This window comes from Narcine bancroftii, chromosome 1 (assembly GCF_036971445.1).
Source record: "Narcine bancroftii isolate sNarBan1 chromosome 1, sNarBan1.hap1, whole genome shotgun sequence".
Taxonomy (NCBI): domain Eukaryota; kingdom Metazoa; phylum Chordata; class Chondrichthyes; order Torpediniformes; family Narcinidae; genus Narcine; species Narcine bancroftii.
The window spans coordinates 415,061,744-415,082,228 of record NC_091469.1 but is presented as its reverse complement, the minus strand read 5'-3'; the positions used below and the strand labels follow the sequence as shown (position 1 = coordinate 415,082,228).

Sequence of the window (20,485 nt, the reverse complement as noted above, 5' to 3'; positions counted from 1 at the left end):
GACAATATGCCATCACATATATCCTTCTGGGATATATATGATGGCATATTGTCAAGTATTTTTTGAAATATGGACTCTTCTGAACTTGTTTGCACCAAACGTAGATGATGAGAGATTTATTCAAGAAACTTATTTGAACTTAGCGGAGGCACATGAGAATATTTTAATAGGAGACTAATTTTTGTCTAGACCCAATCTTAGCTAGAACTACAAGAGAAGTAGTGAGAACCAAAGCAGCAAAAGCTACATTGGTATTAATTAAAGACTTGGAACTTAATAGATGCATTCTAGAGAAAGAGACTATTTTTATTCAAGTAGACATGATTCTTATTCCAGAATTGATCTATTTTTAATATCTGCGCAAATACAAAACAGGATATTAGGTAATAGAGTTGGATAAAATAGAGAAATTAGCAGATGAATTTATATTTATTAATGGAATTCAAAGTTAATAACCAGCATGAAAGAAACACCAATGTTGAAACATTTGATTAGTATTTGGAATAAGATAAATAATGAAATTGGAACAAAAGGAAGCATTTCACCTATGACACCTAAGGTACAAAATAATCTTATACTTTTTATTGAAGGTAACCAATTTTTAAATATTTGGTTTCATAAAGGCATTAAAAACATTGAAGATAGTTATGAACAAGGTCATTTGATGTCATTTCAACATTTAAGGAATAAATTGGAATATTGCAGAATATTCTTTTTTGCTATCTTCAACTGAGAGGATATTTGTGGGAAACGTTAGGTCCAACGATGTTTTTACCGGCTTGTAGTGAGCTGGAAACTCTTATCAGGGGAGGTAATACTAAGAAATTTATTTCTGCAACGTACTTTTTATTGCAAATAGGTACTATTAAACAGGGAGTCCATAAATCTAGACAGAAATGGGAGGTAGATCTAAATATCACAATTAATGAGAAAAGATGGTCAGATGTTTGTTGATATTGTATGACAAGCATTATAAATGTAAGGTATAGATTAGTTCAATATAATTATCTGCATCAATTATATTTAACGCCAAAAAAAATTGAATAGAATGAAGTCAGACTTAGCAGATAAATGTTTTAGATATGGTGAAGCGATGGGAACTTTTTTACACTTGGTCATGTTCTAAAGTAAAGCCTTTTTGAGTGGATTTAGGGATTTTTTTTAGAGCAAATTACAGGTACTGTATTTCCACAAAATCCAGACTAATTTTTATTGGGAAATAAAGAAGGAACAAGACATAAGTTAAAATTATTAATGTACCAAACAAAATTTATCAAAATAGCATTAGCGGGGGCAAGGAAGTGTATTACCGTGACATGGAAATCAGATGCATATTTAGGTATGGAGAGATGGAATGGAAAAATTCATTTTCCATTGGAGAAAATTAACATACAATTTAAGAAATAAATACACTACCTTTTTTAAATTTGGAGCTCATATATGCAAATTTTAGGGGTAAATATGTAAAAATGTACTTCCAGCCTTTTGAGACCTGTGTTAATCTTTTTCCATAAAACAGTCATATAACCAGTGTGCGAATTGACCCATCGAGCAATCCAGGAAACTATTTTCTTCTTTCTTTTCTATACTTCATATGCTATATATCTCATTTATATCTTTTGTATAGTTTTTTTTGGGAGGGAGGGTATCGGGAGGAAGGTAAGGATGGGGTAAAAATCATCATGTAACCATTGTAATTTTTTAACTTAACCAACACTTTTATTTAAAAGTTTATTAATTGCATGTATGGAAAATTTTTAAATAAAATGGTATGACAAAATATAGACAGGCACCTGAACAATTTGGTGGGCGGGGAGGTGGACCACAGTCCCACAGGGAGGAGGTATAGGTGGATATGGGAGGGAGGGCGCACTGGCAAACAGGGGAGGGGCATTGGGTCTGTGAATGGAGATGGAAAGGAGTAGAGAGCTGGAGGAAAGTGTAAAAGTATATGGTTAATGTATATGCTTAACAAAGGATTGGGTGAGAATATAGTTGCCTTGTAACATAGGTAGAAATGTGACTGCCTTCTAACATGACCTTCCCTTTGCTGTAGTGAGATAGTACCTAACCAAGGAAATCCTGTTTTTGCCAGCTTGTCTACAGACACCACAATGGAACATTTTTGTAAAAACAGGAATCCAGCGTGAAATTCGTGCGAAACTTGTAGGGTCTCATGCAGACCCCTGCTTGAAGGCGTATAAAAATGGGATCAATACTCTATATGCTTTGAGTGGGGATCAGTGTGGAGAATGAGTTACTGAACTTTTTCTTTGTACCCAACAGCACTAACATTAACAAGACTGAATAAAGGAAACTGTTGTAAGTTTAATTGGTTCTGCTGTTTATTTTATTACAGTGCAAGCTGACTTTCACAAAAGAAGACAAGGGAGGGAAAAATGGGGAGTAGATTAGCAGAAACTAGAGAAGTCGATGTTAATGACATCTGGGTGGACAGTCCCAGGCAGAAATTGTTTTGCTCATCCAATTTACGGGTGGTCTTGGTTTGACAGTACGAGGCCATGGTCAGATATGTTAACATAGGAGTGGGGCTCAGAATTGAAATCATTGGCCACTGGGAGATCCATGTCACTGATGCAGACAGAGCGAAGGTGCTCAGTGAAGGGATCTCCTAGTCTGTGTCCATTCTCTCCAATGTAGAGAATGCCACAACGAGAACACCAGATGCAGTAGATGACTCCTGCAGATACATAAGTGAAGTGTTGCTTCAATTGAAAGGACTGCTTGGTGCCCTAAATGGTGGTGAGGGAACAGGTGTGGCCGCAAATGTGGGGAACATACCAAGGGGCTGATCTTTTTGCTGGAAAGGATGTAGAGGAAATTTGGAGGTTATTTAAAGGTGAGATTTTGAGAGTACAGGATCTTTATGTTCCAGTCCAGCCGAAAGGCTAGAGCAAAAGTTCAAGGGAGCGTGGTTTTCTAGAAAAATTAGGAAGTTGGTTCGGGTTAAGAGGGAGGCCTTTGCTAAATATAAGAAACAAATGATTGAGATGTATGATCATTACTTAGATAACAGAAAGTACCTTAAGAGGGAAATTAGAAAGGCAAAAAGGTATGAGGTGTCCATAGCTAATAAGGTGAAAGTGAATCCTAAGGGTTTTTACAGATACGTGAATAGTAAAAGGAGGGTTAAGGATGGAATAGGTCCACTGGAAAATGGGAACGGTGGACTATGTGAGGAACTGTATGAGATGGGGGAGATATTGAATGATTTTTTATCGTTTGTATTCACGAGGGAAAAGGACATTAGACTATGTGAGATAAGTGAGGCAAATAGCTTAGTTATGGAAAGGATAGAGATTAGTAAAGAAAGGGTTTTGGAGCTTCTAGGGTCAATAAAGGTGGATAAGTCTCCTGATCCTGATGGGATTTTTCCCAGGACATTAAGAGAGGTCAGGGAGCAAATAGCGGGGGCTCTGACAGTGATTTTTCAACAATCACAGGAGGAGGGTGTAGTGCCGCGGAATTGGAGGGTTGCAAATGTAGTTCCATTGTTTAAAAAAGGCTCAAGTTGCAGGCCATGTAATTATCGGCCAGTAAGTTTGACTTCGGTGGTGGGGAAAGTTATGGAAGGTATTCTTAGAGATACTATGTACAAATATCTGGATAGGCAGTGATTGATCAGGGGCACCCAGCATGGGTTTGTTAAGGGAAAGTCATGTTTGACGAATCTTGTTGAGTTTTTTGAAGAGGTGACAAGAAAAGTGGATGTAGGTAGGGCGGTTGATGTGATCTATTTGGATTTTATTAAGGCTTTTGATAAGGTTCCGCATGTAAGGTTAGTAAGGAAGGTTCAGTCACTAGGGATTAATAGAGAGATAGTGAGATGGGTTCAGAGGTGGCTGGAAGATAGACAGCAGAGAGTCATGGTGGACAACTGTCTGTCAAGATGGAAGCCTGTGATGAGCGGTGTGCCTCAGGGATCGGAGCTAGGTCCCCTGTTGTTTATCATTTATATTAATGATTTGGAGGAGGGGGTGGTTAACTGGATAAGCAAATATGCAGACGATATGAAAATAGGGGGAATGGTGGATAGTGAGGAAGGTGTTCTTGGATTACAGAAGGATTTGGTTTGTTTGGAAAAGTGGGCTGAAAGATGGCAGATGGAATTTAATGTAGACAAGTGCGAGGTGCTGCATTTCGGAAAAAATAGCCAAAATAGGACCTATGCAGTTAAAGGGAGGGCATTGACGTATGCAGAGGAACAGAGGTATCTTGGAGTTATGGTACAGAGTTACTTGAGGGTGGATTCCCATGTAGACTGGGCGGTTAAGAAGGCATATGGTATGCTGGCCTTCATAAATCATAGTATAGAGTATAGGAGCTGGGAAGTGATGCTGCGACTGTTTAAGGTATTGGTGAGACCAGGTTTGGAGTATTGTTTTCAGTTCTGGTCTCTAAATTATAGGAAGCAAATAGATAAGGTGGAGAGGGTGCAGAGAAGATTTACAAGGATGTTGCCTGGCTTACAACATCTAGGGTACAGAGAAAGATTAAGGAGACTGGGACTTTATTCATTGGAACGTAGATGGTTGAGAGGGGATTTGATAGAGGTATTTAAAATTATGAAGGGAATAGATAGACTAGACGTGAGTAGACTCTTCCCTGAGGGCAGGGGAGGTTGGAACAAGAAGAGGGCATAAGTTAAGGGTAAGGGGGCAAAACTTTAGGAGAAATGTTAGAGGATGCTTCTTCACTCAGAGAGTGGTCGCAGAATGGAATGATCTTCCAGAAGAGATAGTTGCGGCAGGGTCCTTTCTGTAATTTAAGAGAAGGTTGGATGTGTCCATGGATATGAGGGGGTTGGAATGTTATGGGTGGAGAGTGGGAGGGGGCAACTAGTGGAGTTGTTCAAGTGAACAGGTGGGGACTCGAAGGGCCGATATGGTCTGTTTCTGCACTGTAAACTGTTATATGGTTATATATTGTTAATGGGAAGCGATGAGTGCACGAGCGAGTGGTCTCTATGGTAGAATCATGTTGAAGGTGGTGGAAATTATGGAGGACAATGTAACATTTCACTTGTGTGTCTGCAGGAGTCATTATCTGCATTCAGTGCTCCCATTGTGGCCTTTTCTACATTGGAGATGCAGGAGATGATTGCTGCAGTATAGACCTTATCTCTGATTTCATTTAGACATTGGGGTGGTAAATTAGGTGAGTAAATATGCAGACGATACAAAAATAGGGGGAATTGTGGATAATGAGGAGGGTTTTCATGGACTGCAGAAGGATTTGGACTGTTTGGAAAAATGGGCTGAAAGGTGGCAGATGGAGTTTAATGTAGACAAGTGTGAGGTGCTTCATTTTGGGAAGAATAACGAAAATAGGACGTATGCAGTAAAGGGGAGGGCATTGAGGAATGCAGAGGAACAGAAGGATTTTGGAATAACCGTTCAGCATTCCTTGAAGGTGGATTCCCATGTAGATAGGGTGGTGAAGAAGGCTTTTGGTATGCTGGCCTTTATAAATCATAGCACAGAATATAGGAACTGGGAGGTGATGTTGAGACTGTTTAAGGCATTGGTGAGGCCAAGTTTGGTGTATTGTGTGTAGTTCTGGTCTCCAAATTATAGGAAGGATATAAATAAAGTAGAGAGGGTGCAAAGAAAGTTTACAAAAATGTTGCCTGGATTGCAGTATCTTGAATAAGAAGAAAGATTGAGTAGACTGGTACTTTACTCATTGGAGCGTAGAAGGTTGAGGGGGATTTGATAGAGGTATTTAAAATTATGAAGGGAATAGATAGAGTAGATGTGAATAGGCTCTTTCCCCTGAGGGTAGGGGAGATTGGAACAAGGGGTCATAAGTTAAGGGTTAGGGGACAAAAGTTTAGGAGTAATATAAGAGGATGCTTCTTCAGTCAGAGAGTGGTGGCTGAGTGGAATGATCTTCAGGAAGAGGTAGTGCGGCAGGGTTAATTTTGTTATTTAAGAAGAGGTTAGATGAATACATGGATGTGAGGGGGTTGGAGGGTTATGGGCAGGGAGTGTGTAGGTGGAACTAGTGGAATTTCACGTAAATCAGTGAGGACTAGAAGGGCTGATCTGGCCTGTTTACGTACTGTAAATTGTTATATGGTTGTATCATATTTAGCTGCCCAGACCTATGATGATTCTTTTTTTTAAAAAAAAATTATTTGTAATTTTTCAGATTCACATTTTACAAACATCACAGGGATATCTCCTCCCCTTTTTCAGATCAATTTATATCAAGCCTATTTTCCTCCCTTCTCTTCCTCCCCCCATCTTTTTTCCCCTCTCCTACCCCAACATTAACAAAGAAAGACATATAACAATTACTAAAGATAATGCAAGTACACTTATTTTTAAAAAGCGTGAGGGTGGCCGGCCAGGCCTCTAATTTATTTCCTCATTCCTGACATTCCTGGTCTTGTATGAGCCTATAGTGTGGACCTGTTGTCCACTATTTCCTTGTGAAAGAGACATTGGGAGGGTTAATCACACTTGCCTCAATATATCGCAAGAATGACTGTCACGTCTTAATGAATGTGTCGTTTCACCCTTTCAATTTCTAGGTAATTTTCTCCAGGAGAACACAGCTCCGCATCTCCATGTTCCATCGCATTATGGTTGGCTGAGAGATAAATTTCCAAGTGACTGTTAGACATTTCCTGGCCACCACCAAGGCAACTTTTACAAATAGAATTTTGTGTTTGGACAACCTCAGATTCACGTCCATAATATCCCCCAACAGGAACAGTGTTGGATCCTGTGGGTACTCCACCCCTGTAATTTTTTTCCAGAATGTCCCCTAATTCTACCCAGAAGTTTCTCACCTTGGCATATAGCCAGGTTGAATGTACAAAGATTCCTGTATCTACGCTGCATCTAAAACACAATTCTAAGATTTCTGGTTTAACCTTACACAATTTTTGTGGTGTAAGGTATATCTGGTGCAAGAAATTGTATTGCATCAGCCTCTTTGGCTTGGCTTCGCGGATGAAGATTTATGGAGGGGGTAAATGTCCACGTCAGCTGCAGGCTCGTTTGTGGCTGACAAGTCCGATGCGGGACAGGCAGACACGGTTGCAACGGTTGCAGCGGTTGCAGGGGAAAATTGGTTGGTTGGGGTTGGGTGTTGGGTTTTTCATCCTTTGTCTTTTGTCAGTGAGGTGGGCTGTGCAGTCTTCTTCAAAGGAGGTTGCTGCCTGCCGAACTGTGAGGCGCCAAGATGCACGGTTTGAGGCGATATCAGCCCACTGGCGATGATCAATGTGGCAGGCACCAGCCTATATCTGGCATAATAACTGCTGTCATACTGTCTTGACAGAATTTTTGTTCAGGAATTTTTGTTCCTAGATCTGACTCCCATCTCTCCCTGGATTTATGGAGACCCAGTTTTAGGCCCTTTCTTTAGAACAAAAGATACATAGCCAAGATGAATTTATGTGCGATCCCCTTTCGAACTTACTCTCTTGTTGGTATTTCTCATAATTCCCTTTTGTTAGTGGCATTATCTCACTCTTATCATAATTGATTTTGGATTTTGTATCCTGAGATTTTACCATAGACCTCCAGTATGGTCTGTAACCTGGCTAACGACCCTACTGGCTCTGTGAAATATATTAACACATCATCCACAAATAAGTTGATCTTCCTGGCCCACTCTAAACCCCTTAATGCCTGGAACCTGGAGAATTACTTCTGCTAACGGTTCAGTGGCTAATGTGAATAAGAGCCGGGAACAGCGGACAGCCCTGCCTGCTAGACCTAGTCAGTGGGAAAGCTGAAGATATTTGCCCATTGATAACAACCTTGGCCTTAGGTTTATAATTTAGTGCTTTGATCCAATTTATGAATGATTGTCCCAACCCAAATTTTTCCAATTCTTTAATTTAAGAAGTCCCACTCCAGTCTATCAAGGTTCTTTTTCCATGTCCAGTGCCACAGCTATACTTGGATCCACCCTTGACTATGCCAGATGTATTAAACTAAGTAACCTACTTGTATTGTCTGCCGATTACCTATCCTGCACGAACCCCACCTGATCTGTATTTATTAGCGTTGGCAGATACAGAGCCAAATCTATTTGCCAGAGCTTTGGCTGTTATTTTATAATCCATGCTTAGAAGTGAGATTGGCCTATGGAAAGATGACTTTAGTGGGTCCCTATCCTTTTTAGGAATTACCGTAATTATTGCCATTGAAAAAGTTTCTGGAAGAGTGTGGGTCTCAGCCTCCTGTTCCACCATGTGCATGAACAATGGTATCAATAGGTCCTTAAATTCTGTGTAGAATTCTGGAGGGAACCTGTCCTCTCCCGGAGACTTACTGGTTTGTAGCAATATCAGTGCTTTTACTATTTCTTCCTCTTAGAAGGGAGTATCTAATCCTTCCCGCTTCTAGGTCTCTAAATTTAAGAGTTCCAAATTAGATAAATTCCTCCATTTTATCAAAAATCACCTGTTGATTCGGATTTATATAATTGCATACAACGCTGCCTAAATGCTTCATTTATTTCTTTTGGGTTATAGAAGATTCTGTTTGCCTCTTTTTTGATTGCATTAATTGTTCTTGCGCTTTCCTCCGCCCCCAACTACCAAGATAATACCTTATGGGCTTTTACTTCTAGCTCATAGTACTTTTGTTTGGATTTCAATTTTGTCTTTTCCATTTTATATGTTTGCATGGTGTTGTACTTGAGCTTTATTTATTAATGTTTTTTATTGTTCCTCCAAGCCTGATTTTTGATGATCCTTTTCCAATTGAATTACTTCCTGTTCCAAATCATTGACCCTCCCTCATATACTTTTTTTTAATGCCTTTAGTGTATTCAATTATTTGTTCTCTTTTAATGTATCCCATAACAGAAATTTGTTGGCAGTGGAGGTACAGTTTTCCTTGCAAAATATTTTTATTTGAGTTCTAATGAAACTACAGAATTCCATCTTTTTCAATACGGTGCCACCTATACACCGTAGCTTGTTTGTCTGGCATGATAATAGTTAAAGTCAAAAGCAATTGATCTGATAATAGCCTTGCCGTGTATTCAGTTTCTACAATTCCGCCCTCTCGCTGAGCCGAGGCTAGAAATGAGTCAGTTCTGGTGTAGCAATCATGTTGTTTAGAGTAGAATGAGTAATCCTCCTCTCTTGGATGCCAATGTCTCCAAGTGACCACCAGATTTAACTCTTTCCTAGGAACGAGAGTTTTTTTTGCCACCCTGGCTCTTGTCACTTTTTTTGCCGATTTATCCAATGCAGGATCCAGTCAAAAATTTAAATCCCCTCCAATTAAGACATTTTCCCACCTTTCTGCCAAGTATAAAAATATATTTTGGATAAATTTTTCATCATCAAAATTAGGGGCATATATCTTTTTTGAATATTTTATTTTGATTTTCCAAAGATTCATGCAAATCCATTAAACAAAATATTACATTCTCTTTCCATGTAATTATGATTTACAGAGTCCTTATTTTCCTCTCCTTACACCCTCCCTTCCCTATCCCTTAAATTATACAAATATCAAAATATAAAAATACAAACATACAAAAACCACCTAAATACCAACAAAGACAACAATGCTACGCAAAGTTAGAGGACCTCAGATATTAAATAAAAACAGGTAGATGCAAAAAGACACTTTGTCTGTGCTGCATTCCCCATTTCGTACTCTTAATTTAACTGCTGAGATGAATTGTTTCTTTTCTCTTTGGCAGGGTGGGGGTGGGAGAGGTTGTGAATTATATGTGTGCACCTATGTGCCTCAGATATAGTTGCCAAAATTCAATGTAAGCGTCATATCTCTTCCATAAATTGTAGGTGATTTTCTCCAGGGGAATGCAACTCTGTATTTCCATATTCCATCAAGTGATGTTTAGCTGGGAGTCGGACTTCCATGTAACCTCTATGCACTTCCTGGCTACTGACAAGGTGATCTTCACAAACTAAATTTGGTGTTTGGACAGTCTGAACTGTACTTTCCAATGTCCCTAGAAAGTGGAACTCTAGATGGGATGTATATATTTATTACTGTCCAGGGTTTCGAATATATTTGACAGTGTAACATTATGAATCTTCCCGCTGGGTTAATGACCGTGTCTTCCACCCTTACTGGAACATTTTTTCCTATTAAAATGGCTACTCCCTTAACTCTTGGAGTTAAAGGAGGACGTTATCACATGTCCTACCCATTCCCTTTTTAATTTTTGATGCTTTTTATTTGAGATGGGTCTCTTGTAAAAAGGCCACATCTACCTGCTTTTTTTTTTAAACCATGTGCCAAGACTCTCTTCCTTTACACCGTTCCATTTAAATAATTGACACTGAAGCTCAGGAACTTAACTGTTTCCTCCATTGCCCCAGTATTCTTTCTCCAGATTCCCTCCCTTTATCTCTCTCTCAAAACATTTGACCCTCACCCAGTCCATGATGTTTGTCCTGTTGGTTTTGCTGACCACCCTCAAAATAAATCCTGGAAAACTAAAACAAGGGGTAAAAAACAAACAAATGACATGTTGTCCATACATCTTTTCCTCCAGCCCTGGTTCTTTCTTAGCCTCCTGGCACCAGCCCAAGAAATTTTGGCGCCACCTCCCTTCTCATCTTGGACTGTGTGCATTGCACCCGTCTTCTCATTTAGCCACCCTTTCAGTCACTCCAGAGCTCACAACAAATATTTTCTTATTAAAAAAAACATTTTTTTGATAAAGTGTGCAATTCTTATTTTTATAGTATTTACATTATTATTTTCCTTTAATTTTTTTCCTCTTACTCTCTCCCTTAGGAGTTTTTTGGGGCAGCAGTCTAAGTATTTATACATTCTAGTGGCTCTTTGGCCTCCGTAAAAAAAAAAAATTCTTCCGCCTCCAGATAAAAATACTTTCAGAGGTTGCCGGGTACAATAGGGTAAACCCAATTCCTTTGTTTCTTAGGACATTTTAAAATTGGGTCAAACACTGTGCTTTCTTAAGATCACAGTGGTTAAATCCAGGTAAAAGAGGATTTTATCCCCTTCACATTTGCGCCCTCCCCCCCTTCTTTAGTCCCTATAGCCTGCTGCACACAGCATCTTTTCTCTGTCTTGCTTTTTCACAAGCCCGATCAAGACAGAGCGAGTTCTCTGTCCTGGACCTGGTTTTGGAAGAGGGGATCAATGGGCCCTCTCTATCTGAAGGTTCCCCCCCCCCCATTCCTTACTTTCTCTTTCCCCAATATCTCCGGGATCCAATTCCTAAAAAGATGTTATTGGGTCTCTTCCTTTTACTGCTACTATTTTTATATTATTTCCTTGGCTTTAATTTTCTAATACATCTAATCATTCCCTTATTTTTTTCTTTCTCTATTTCTAAGGCATCTCTATGTCTTTCCAGTCTTTCCATGTTATCTTCCACCCTTTCCACCCTTACTTCTACCATGGTCACCCTCCCTGACAATCCTCCTACAGCTCTTAATTTCTCCCATTTCCTTTGATAAAATCCTATAAAACTTTCTTTATTCTGTTTTCAGATGCCTCCACCACAGCTTTAATCATTCCTTTAATATCCCTCATAAAAGATTGTAGTCCTGCTCTTTCTTTCAGTTTTGGTTTTCTTCTCTATCAATGATGACAGGTCATCCTCCTCCTCCCATGTTGCTCCCCGTGCTGCTGCTTCCCAAAGCTCCCGCTGCTGGCTCGAAGTCGCCCATGTTGCCACTGTGTCCCCACTGCTGTCCGCCAAGTTCACCCCACTCTGTGGTAGGGTGGCTTATTGGTGCTGCCTGCGCCTTTTTCCTGCCCTCTCAATCTTTTGGCATGGGATTGCTGTCTCCCGAGCCTCCCTTTGCCCCGCTGCTGCTCCCAATGTCGATGATGCCTTCCACCCTTCTCTCCCTTTGCATAGGAGGCTCACCCTGTAGTCCTGATGTAGTCTCCTCTCCAGTGGCATCCATGCTTTATCACAAGCCTGCGTGATCTGCTGCTTTTGAGGTCTCGGGCAGGTGATCCATCCACCTACTGAGTGGGTCCTGATCCCAACTTCTCTTCCCCTGCCTCTGGATACATTAGACGGGCTTAGTCATCTTCCCCACCATGAGGATGCCGTTGTTGATCCTTGCAGGGTACTGATGTTGATACTTTTTTAAGGAGATCTTTTGTCTTTCTTTTCCATTGCTGTGATATTCCTATGTTTCTTTCGATTTTTTTTAAGGTTCTAAAGATTTTTGGCTGTTTTTTCAAATTCACTATTTTTCTTGGAGCTCTGGTTTTTCCTTCTTACTCTTTCCTCAGCATCACAAGATTCGACCAATGGTAATTCTTCTCCCACTTGGTGATTTTGATCTTTGATAGTTTGGCAATGGAAATGTGTTGCTGCTTGTCACTTTTAAGCCTTGCTTGACTGTTTTCTATCTTTACTGTATTTGTACATGGACAGCTTCATTATCTGAGAAGTTGCTGATTGAATTAATCATCAGGAATTATTCTTGCTTCAGCAAAATTTTGGGCATACCTGAACCAATTTCATTATTTGGTGAATGCCAGTGCTACAGCTGTATGAGAACAGGTTAGCAACTCGTAATCTTGAGACTTTGACAGAGCAGCCATTCAATAAGGTCAGTCTGAATTGATGGAAGATTGTAATCATTGTAGATGGGAATGCTAAATAGTTTATTCATTTGTAATTTTTGGCTGAAAATGGTTACAATTGCTTCAGTCTTTTTCTGCTGGGTTGCATAGTTATTAAGCATGGACAGTCTTGTTGACTAACATTCATGAACAGTTGTAGCAGCTGGTAGTTTGGAAATTATTGTGTTATTCTCAGCATAATCTTTAAACTCCTTATTAAATCAGTGTTGGTCCCCCTTGATTTTGACAGGCACTGACGTCCCATTCAGATGCTGTCAGCATGAAGATGTGTTGATTTATTGCTGAGAGAGATAGATAGATAGTAAATAAACTGCATTTTCCTTGTTGAACTTGGTTCTGATGGCATGAGGTGTTGGATTAATATCAGTTGCCTCATCCCCCAACTTCTGCCCACTCCAGGCTATTCCTTTTCTACTGCAGCACCAAACCAAAGATAGTCATATCTTTTGTGACAACTTTCTATAAGGTGACCAGCCAGTGTTAATGATCTGCTGGTGGTTGGAATTTTTGTTATTATCTTAGAATTGGTCAATAATGTTGTAAATATCATTGTTTCTGTGAAATAATTCTGTATAGCTAAAATAAGTTTGAAACTATAATGTGTGATGAGAACCATATTTTGTAAATTTTACTTTGCTTTCACTTGGAACATGAAAAAATCTAAATTATCATCTCCAAAATATGATTGTAATCCTATAATGTACCTTTTCATAGTAAACATCATCAAACTTTGTTCTACAGACATTGTTCAGCAATCAGAAAAATCTTGCAAATAAGGAAGAAATAAATGCTAAAGCTGACACTTCGAAAAAGATGTCAGAAGCTTCAAAGAAAATGTCTGTGGAGAGAGTATATCAGAAGAAAACACAACTGGAACACATCCTCCTCCGTCCTGACTCATACATTGGTTCAGTGGAGCCTGTAACTCAGGTGAAAAATTATTACTTTATTCATGGTTGATGTGAAATTAATGAATTGCATTCTTTCAATTATTTTAATAAAGACTAGTTACAAATAGAAATTATTTGTTTAATATTGCCGCGAGCCCTTTGAATGTCCAAGTGACCATCAAACTCATTTACACTAATCCTCCGTTAATCCCTTCTTATTTTCTCCACACTCAACTTCCTGAAAATTTTCCACTCTCCCACATACACCAAGAACAATTTATGGTGGCCAGTTAACTTATCAATCCACAAGTCTTTGGGATGTCAGAGAAAACACCTGGAGAAAATCCACACAGATACAGGGAGAACATGAAAATTGTCATGGACAGCACTGGAGGTCAGAATTGAACCTTGGGTCGCTAGAGGCAGCCATGCCACCTGTGTGCCCACGGTGCCACCTTTGGCTTTGTATGGCCATTGAAAGTTTTGATGTTAAAACAGAAGATATGGAAATAAAGTAAAATCCCTGGTAGCTATGGTGATTGGTAGATGCCGGCTAAGTGAATTTTCCAGTTGCTTGAGATTGCGTGTTGCAAGATTAGCAAACTAACTGCTAGGTAGCACCAATTTTAAACTTTTGTATTTTTTTTACCAATTTATTTTCCACGATTTTTGTCAGTTGCTTGATTTCTGGATAACAGGGATTTTACTGTATTCGGATCAAGGAGTGACTATGGAGAGAGAAAAGTGCAAAATTTCAGGTTGATGACTTTTTAAATCAAAAGACTGTTAAGTCTTGAGGCTTATTATCTGCCAAGTTGAAAAATATAGTATTCTTTGAGATTGCATATAGCTTTATAGGAGTAGTGTAAGGGGTCAAAGGCAGAGGTCAGAGTGGGATGGAAATTGAAGTGAAACTCAGCATTACCATTATGAATTTATTTGCACCTGATTCCTTCAATATAGAAGAAACCACATTGAGTATTGAATGCCATAAACTAAAATGATAGAGATAGGATGTGAATTTATACTTGCGTAGAAGGAATTTTTGAAGTGCTGGAAGGTTGAAAAAGAAGAGATAAAACAGCAGAGCTGGCACCAATGGTGTTAACATTTTACAGTCTGGAAAAGTCCTTCTTGACCCAACCAATCAATGCTGACCAGGTTCTGTGTTTTTGTACGATAAACATTTCCTATCTATGTATCTGTCTACATGTCTTGTAAACATTATAATTGTTTCACCATCCACAACTTCCCCTGGCACCTCATTCCACATACTTACTATCCTTGGTTTAGAAAAAGGTGCATCTCTGGTCCCCATTTAATATTTACTGTCTCACCTTAAATGTATGAATCCTATTTTTAGACCCATTTTCCTGGAAAAGAGATTATGATTATTTGATGCTTGCACGGAAAGATTCCTTGGGAAGGAAAGTTGTGGGAGGGAATGGAAGAACAAACCAGAATGCCTTAGTGGACACTAGAAGGAGCAGGATTATAGAACCTGTTGTTGGTTTTGTGGTAGGGTTGTGGATCTCTTTTGGAATGTTAGTTACTAAGTATTTGAAGAATTTTGTAGTCCTTGATTACACAGCATGCAGGAGGGCACTTAAGTGAGTAGTATTTTTGGAATATTGGTATCAGTCCACTAAAAATGAAGCTACATTTAGCAGGGTCATTTAAATTTGTTGTATGCACCTCACCTCAAATAATTCCAAGTTTCAAGTTTGTTCATTGTCACATGTATTGAAAATACAGTGCGGAACGTTTTGCAAGCAGACATTTCATACAAGTACAACACTACAAAAGATTTGAGTTAAAGAGAAAGATTAGCTGGTACAGAACAAAAGCAACAAAATTTTAATATCTTAGGATCCATTCAGGAGTCTGATAATAGTGAGAAAGAAACTGACCTTGAATCTGCTGGTGCATGATTTTACACTTGTGAATCTTCTTATGAAGAGTGTGTGCTGAGGGTGGGGGGTGATGGGATGTGGAATGGGTCTTTTAATATGTAGGCTCCTTTTCAAAGGCAGAGAGAGTTATAGGTGGAATTGTTGGGGTGGGGTGATTGGCAGAGAAGAGGATGTGTAGGATTGTTCAGGGTGCTGATGAATTGCCAGATTTCCTCAAGCTTCTGAGAAAGTAATTTCTTGGCCATCCTATTGATATGAGTGAATCAGGTCAAGTTACTGGAGATGTTTATCCCTATGAACTAACTTAAAGCAGTCTACTATCTCCACTGCAGTACTATTGATGTGTACCATGGAGTGAGCTCTACTCTAAGTTTATAACTGGGTCTTTTGTCTTGCTGATATTGATAGAGCGATTGTTGTCATGACAACAAACCACAAGTTCCTCTATCAATCTTCTGTACATAGTTTCATCATTAAGATCCTGCCTCTGACTGATGTCATCCACAAATTTATAGAGGGAGTTGGAGCAGTATTTGACCACGCAGATGTGGCTACACAGGTAGTATGACAGAGGACTGAACACACATCATTATGGTGCTTCAGTATTGAAGATGATTGTGGAAGAGGTGCTGTCACTAATTCTCACTGATTGTGGCCTGTGGGATAAGAAGTCATGGATCCAATTGCAGAACGGAGTTCTGAAACCAAGATCAAGAAGATCAGGAATTGTTTTGTTTTGTACTTTTGTGTTGCAAGTAGAATTGTAATTGACATTCTGTGAATATTGTTACAGCAATCCAAAAGTGAGGGTGTGGACTAAAATAGTTATATTGTCTGAATGTTATAAAATTGACTACATGGAGCCTTCTACATTAGAAATAGGAGGTACTAGGATAAGGGTCACAAACCATTTTCTGGGCAGTGTCTGAGCAAAAGTGATTATTCCCAACTGAGCACATCCAGCTTAAAATTTGATTATTTTTCTGATTTGAATTTTTTGAGTAGAAATCTTAAATGGAATTGGTAAAAAACTGAAAGTTTTGTGCCAAAAGGTATTTTCTTTACAAATCGGCACAAGTATATGTAAAATATACAATGTTATGGAAAGTTTGTTTGCTAACAGAAAAAGATATTTGTATGGGAAAGAGGAATGATATTGAATTTTCACATCCATCTGCTAAGAAAACTGGATCGGCTTTATTTTGGGAAGGGTAAAAACCTAGAGGGCCTGTTTCAGGGTTTAAATTCATGAATATTTGATTCATATATTAAAAAAATATAGAGGACAATGAAGAGTAAATTGTAAATTCAAGAACTTATTCTTGTTTCATTTTCTTTTCAGCCAATGTGGGTATACGATGAAGATGTTGGTATGAATTTGAGGGATATTACCTTTGTTCCTGGCTTATATAAAATATTTGATGAAATTCTAGGTATGCACTTGTTTTTCTTTCATTATATCTAGCATTTTAAAGTAACTAAGTGCAGTTAAACTCTGGTATCGAATTGTTCAGAAATTCCATCTGGCTCAGTGAGTTTGGAATCATGAGGCCATGAGGGATGTGAGGCTCGAGGCAAGGGCGGGGTGAGGGTGATCCAGAATGGGGACTGGGTGCGTGCTGGGGTCAGGACTTTTCAATAATATTCTCCGTCAGAAATGATGGAACATTGTCCTGTTGCCTGAATGAGGTTAGTTCCACAAATACTCAAGGAAGTAGATCATGTCAGACAGCCCATTTGATTGAATCTCTCCACCAATATATAGTGGCTGTACTGTGTATGGTCTCTGAAATGTGCTGTAATTACTCAACTAGGACACCTATTGTGACCCTTTTCCTTCACATTTTCCTTCACGTAGTCAATATCCTTTCATTTCCAGTCTAAATGTCTCATTGCTTTGTGTCTGCTTTCACCACTTTTGCTGGCAGAGAGTTTCAGGCACCTACTGCTTGCTATATATAAAAAAAAACACACCTTGTAAATATCCTTTACACTTCACCCCTCTCACTTGAAAGTTATGCCCTCTTGTATTTGCCATTTCCACCCTGGGAAATATACCCTATGTGTGATTATATACCCTATCTGTGCCTCTCATAATTTTATATACTTCCAGGCCAACCCTCACTCACTGACACTCCAGAGAAAACAATTACATTTGCCCAATGTTCCCCTAATAATAATACTTTATAATCCAGGCAACGTCTTAGTGATTAATTTTTGAACCTTCTCCAAAGCCTCCCATATATTTCCTGCACTGTGGTAACCATAGCTGTACATAATACTCCAAATGCAGTATCACCAGTTTTAAACAGTTGCAAATGACATCCCAACTTTTATGCTCAGTGCCTTGACCTAAGAAAGCATTTTTGTGCTATTTGTGTTTCCCCTTTCAAGGAGTTATGAACTTGCACCCCTAAGATTCCTCTGTACTTTAATATTTTTGAGGTTCTTGCCATTAACTTTGTACCTTCCTCTTGCATTTGACCATCCAGAGGGTAACATTTCACACTTGTTGAGATGAAGCTCCATCTACCATTTCTCTGCCCACATTTCAAACTGATTTAAATTCTGTAAAATCCTTTGACAACCTTTCTCACTGTTCCCAACTCTATCAATTCTTGTGTTGTCTGCAAACATGTTAATCGGCCCACTGATGTTTTTGACCAATTTTCTGTACAAGAGAGACATTTATATGTGTCACAAACAACCCAGATCTCAGGACTAATCTCTGCAAAACACTACTATTCACAGACCTCTTGTTTTCTCCACCAATTTCTTTGGCCAGTCTACTAGGTCTCCATGGATCTTATGTGCATTAATCTTCTAGATCAGCCTGCCATGAAGAATCTTGTCTGAAGCTTTACTAATCTCCATATAAAATGTTCACTGTCTTATCTTCATTCATTTTTATCACCTTAAACTTAATCAGTTTTATAAGAATGTGACTTCCCCACAAAACAATGATTAACTTTCCTTAATAAATCTATGCTTTTCCAGGTGCAATTAGATCCTAATCCTAAGAATCTTCTCCAGTAATTTCCCTACTACTGATGAAGCTCAATGGCCTACAATTTCCTGATTTGTCCTTTTTAAATAGGAGCAACATTATTCTCTAGTCCTCCTGGATCTGGACACTGGCTAAAGAGGATGCAATAGTCTGTCAAAACCCCAGCATCTACCTCACTTAATAATCCTGGATAGATCCCATAGGCACTTAACCATCCTAATGTTCATCAGGACCCTAACACCATCACCACCACCACACCTTGATAATTGAAAAGCCTTGGGATATTAGCATATCTGTCCCTGTCCTCACTCTCCTCCATTTCCTCCTTCCTGATGAATACTGATGCAAAGTACTTCTTCGGTGTCTTGCCCACTTCCTCTGGCTCTAGGTTTTATTGTCCTTGAGGGGTCTTGCCTTCTCCCAAGTTACTCTCTTGTTTTTAAATGTATGTGTAGCAGACCCAGCGACCACTCCGTTAGACTGGCTGAATCGCCGCCCCAGTCCGACACAAGCCGAAGAGAAGCGACACACATTGCCTAGGGTCAGTGCTGCTTCCATGTTGTGTACCACTGGACGGGAAGTGATGCCGTGACATGCTGATGCTACATCTAAGGCCAGCATGTCCCTCACAGGAAGTGGGCAGTCTCCTTGAGCAGTAGAATTCAAAATTATGTTCATTTACTGGTTCATCTCATGCTGTGTGGACGTCTCTCATTTCGGTAGTGCTGCCATTAGTAGAAGCTTCAGTGGTGACCCTGAGGGTTCCAACGTCTTTGGAAACCACCTCGAACGCGTCAAAGTGCAGGATGCTACAACAGCCGTGACCAACTCTGTGGCCAGGAATTGGTTGCAACTGGCCAAGTCACAGTTCCAGATCAGAGGCATTGTTTTGGAGGCTACCAAGTTCTGGCATGCCATCAGTGCCCTGGATGCCGCTACCGCAGCAAAAGTAAGCTCCTTTGTGGAAAATCTTTCTATGGGGCATAAATACAAACAATTCTGGCATTTCCTCCTTGATTCCCTGGAACTTAGCCAACACGAGTGCGCCGTCTGCATCCTGAATATGCAATGTTATGGGCTCAGAAGACCCAAAAAACCCAGCAGCAATAGAAATTCACCAAAATAAATGGTTACTTAAACAAAAGTAGTTTCTAATTTTCTTTAAACATTTAAAAAAAGATCAAACTTTAACTTATTACTATTACCTTAACAACCCCCCTTCTAATTCTAAATGCACATGTATAAGTTCAGAAAAGTTATTTGATTCACAGTCCAATCTCACTCCTCTAAGTTCACTGGTATCAGGCAATTCTTACATTGTGCACAGAGTTTAACATTTATACAGCTCTGGTGTTTAGGTTTTTAAAAGTAATTTGTTACCACTAAGGAAGGTTGTCGTTGGTTTCAGAGAGAGATTTGCTGCTTGTTGGACACACACAAACTGATTCCCTCTGATCAGCCACTTCATGGTCTTGCTGAAGAAACTTGCCCCATCAGGGGTTTCCAAATTTATAATCTTCTGCAAGTCACCAGAGTTCCTTTTTGTTTTTTTTTTAATTTCAGGTTAAACACTCTAGCCAGCTATTTCCTCTTGTATAGACCACAAGGGTTTTGAACAGACTGAACTTAGAACTCATTCTCACGGCTGCCCCGCTGGTGCGGCAGTACAAGCAAAGCAGCCCTGCTTGTACTGCCGCACCAGCGGGGCAGCCACGAGAAGATGGCGCCGTTGGGGGGGACCTACTTGCTGCGTGGTTTGAATGGAGCACGCACCTTGGCCAAGCATGATGATGTCACTGCGGGGGTGGGGCTCATGCTGCTCTTAAAGGGGAGCACACGAGTTTTGAATTAAATGGTCATTGAAACCCCCAATGTGGTGGTTGGGAGTCTCATTTCTTGTAGCTACCGCTACATTGGTGACCCTGACGAGTCCAGACGATTTTCTGGCCTCTCACTAGGGATTCCTCAGAGATCAATGCTGTCGCAGTGAAACTGCCCCCCTTCTGGACACATCGCCCACGTACTTGGTTTGGGCAGGCGGAAGCGCAGTTTCGCCTCAGACAC

At 39.7% G+C, this 20,485-nt stretch overlaps 1 protein-coding gene across 4 annotated transcripts in view; it reads left to right on the top strand.

Moving 5' to 3' along the window:
* LOC138751565 (DNA topoisomerase 2-beta-like) overlaps positions 1–20,485 on the top strand; it is a 236,744-nt gene that overhangs the window by 26,233 nt on the left and 190,026 nt on the right. For all 4 annotated transcript variants that reach the window (XM_069914001.1, XM_069914002.1, XM_069914003.1 and 1 more), the window contains exons 2-3: positions 13,353–13,541; positions 16,757–16,847. In XM_069914001.1, coding sequence (XP_069770102.1) covers positions 13,353–13,541; positions 16,757–16,847 — 280 coding nt within the window. The remainder of the gene's footprint in view (positions 1–13,352; positions 13,542–16,756; positions 16,848–20,485) is intronic.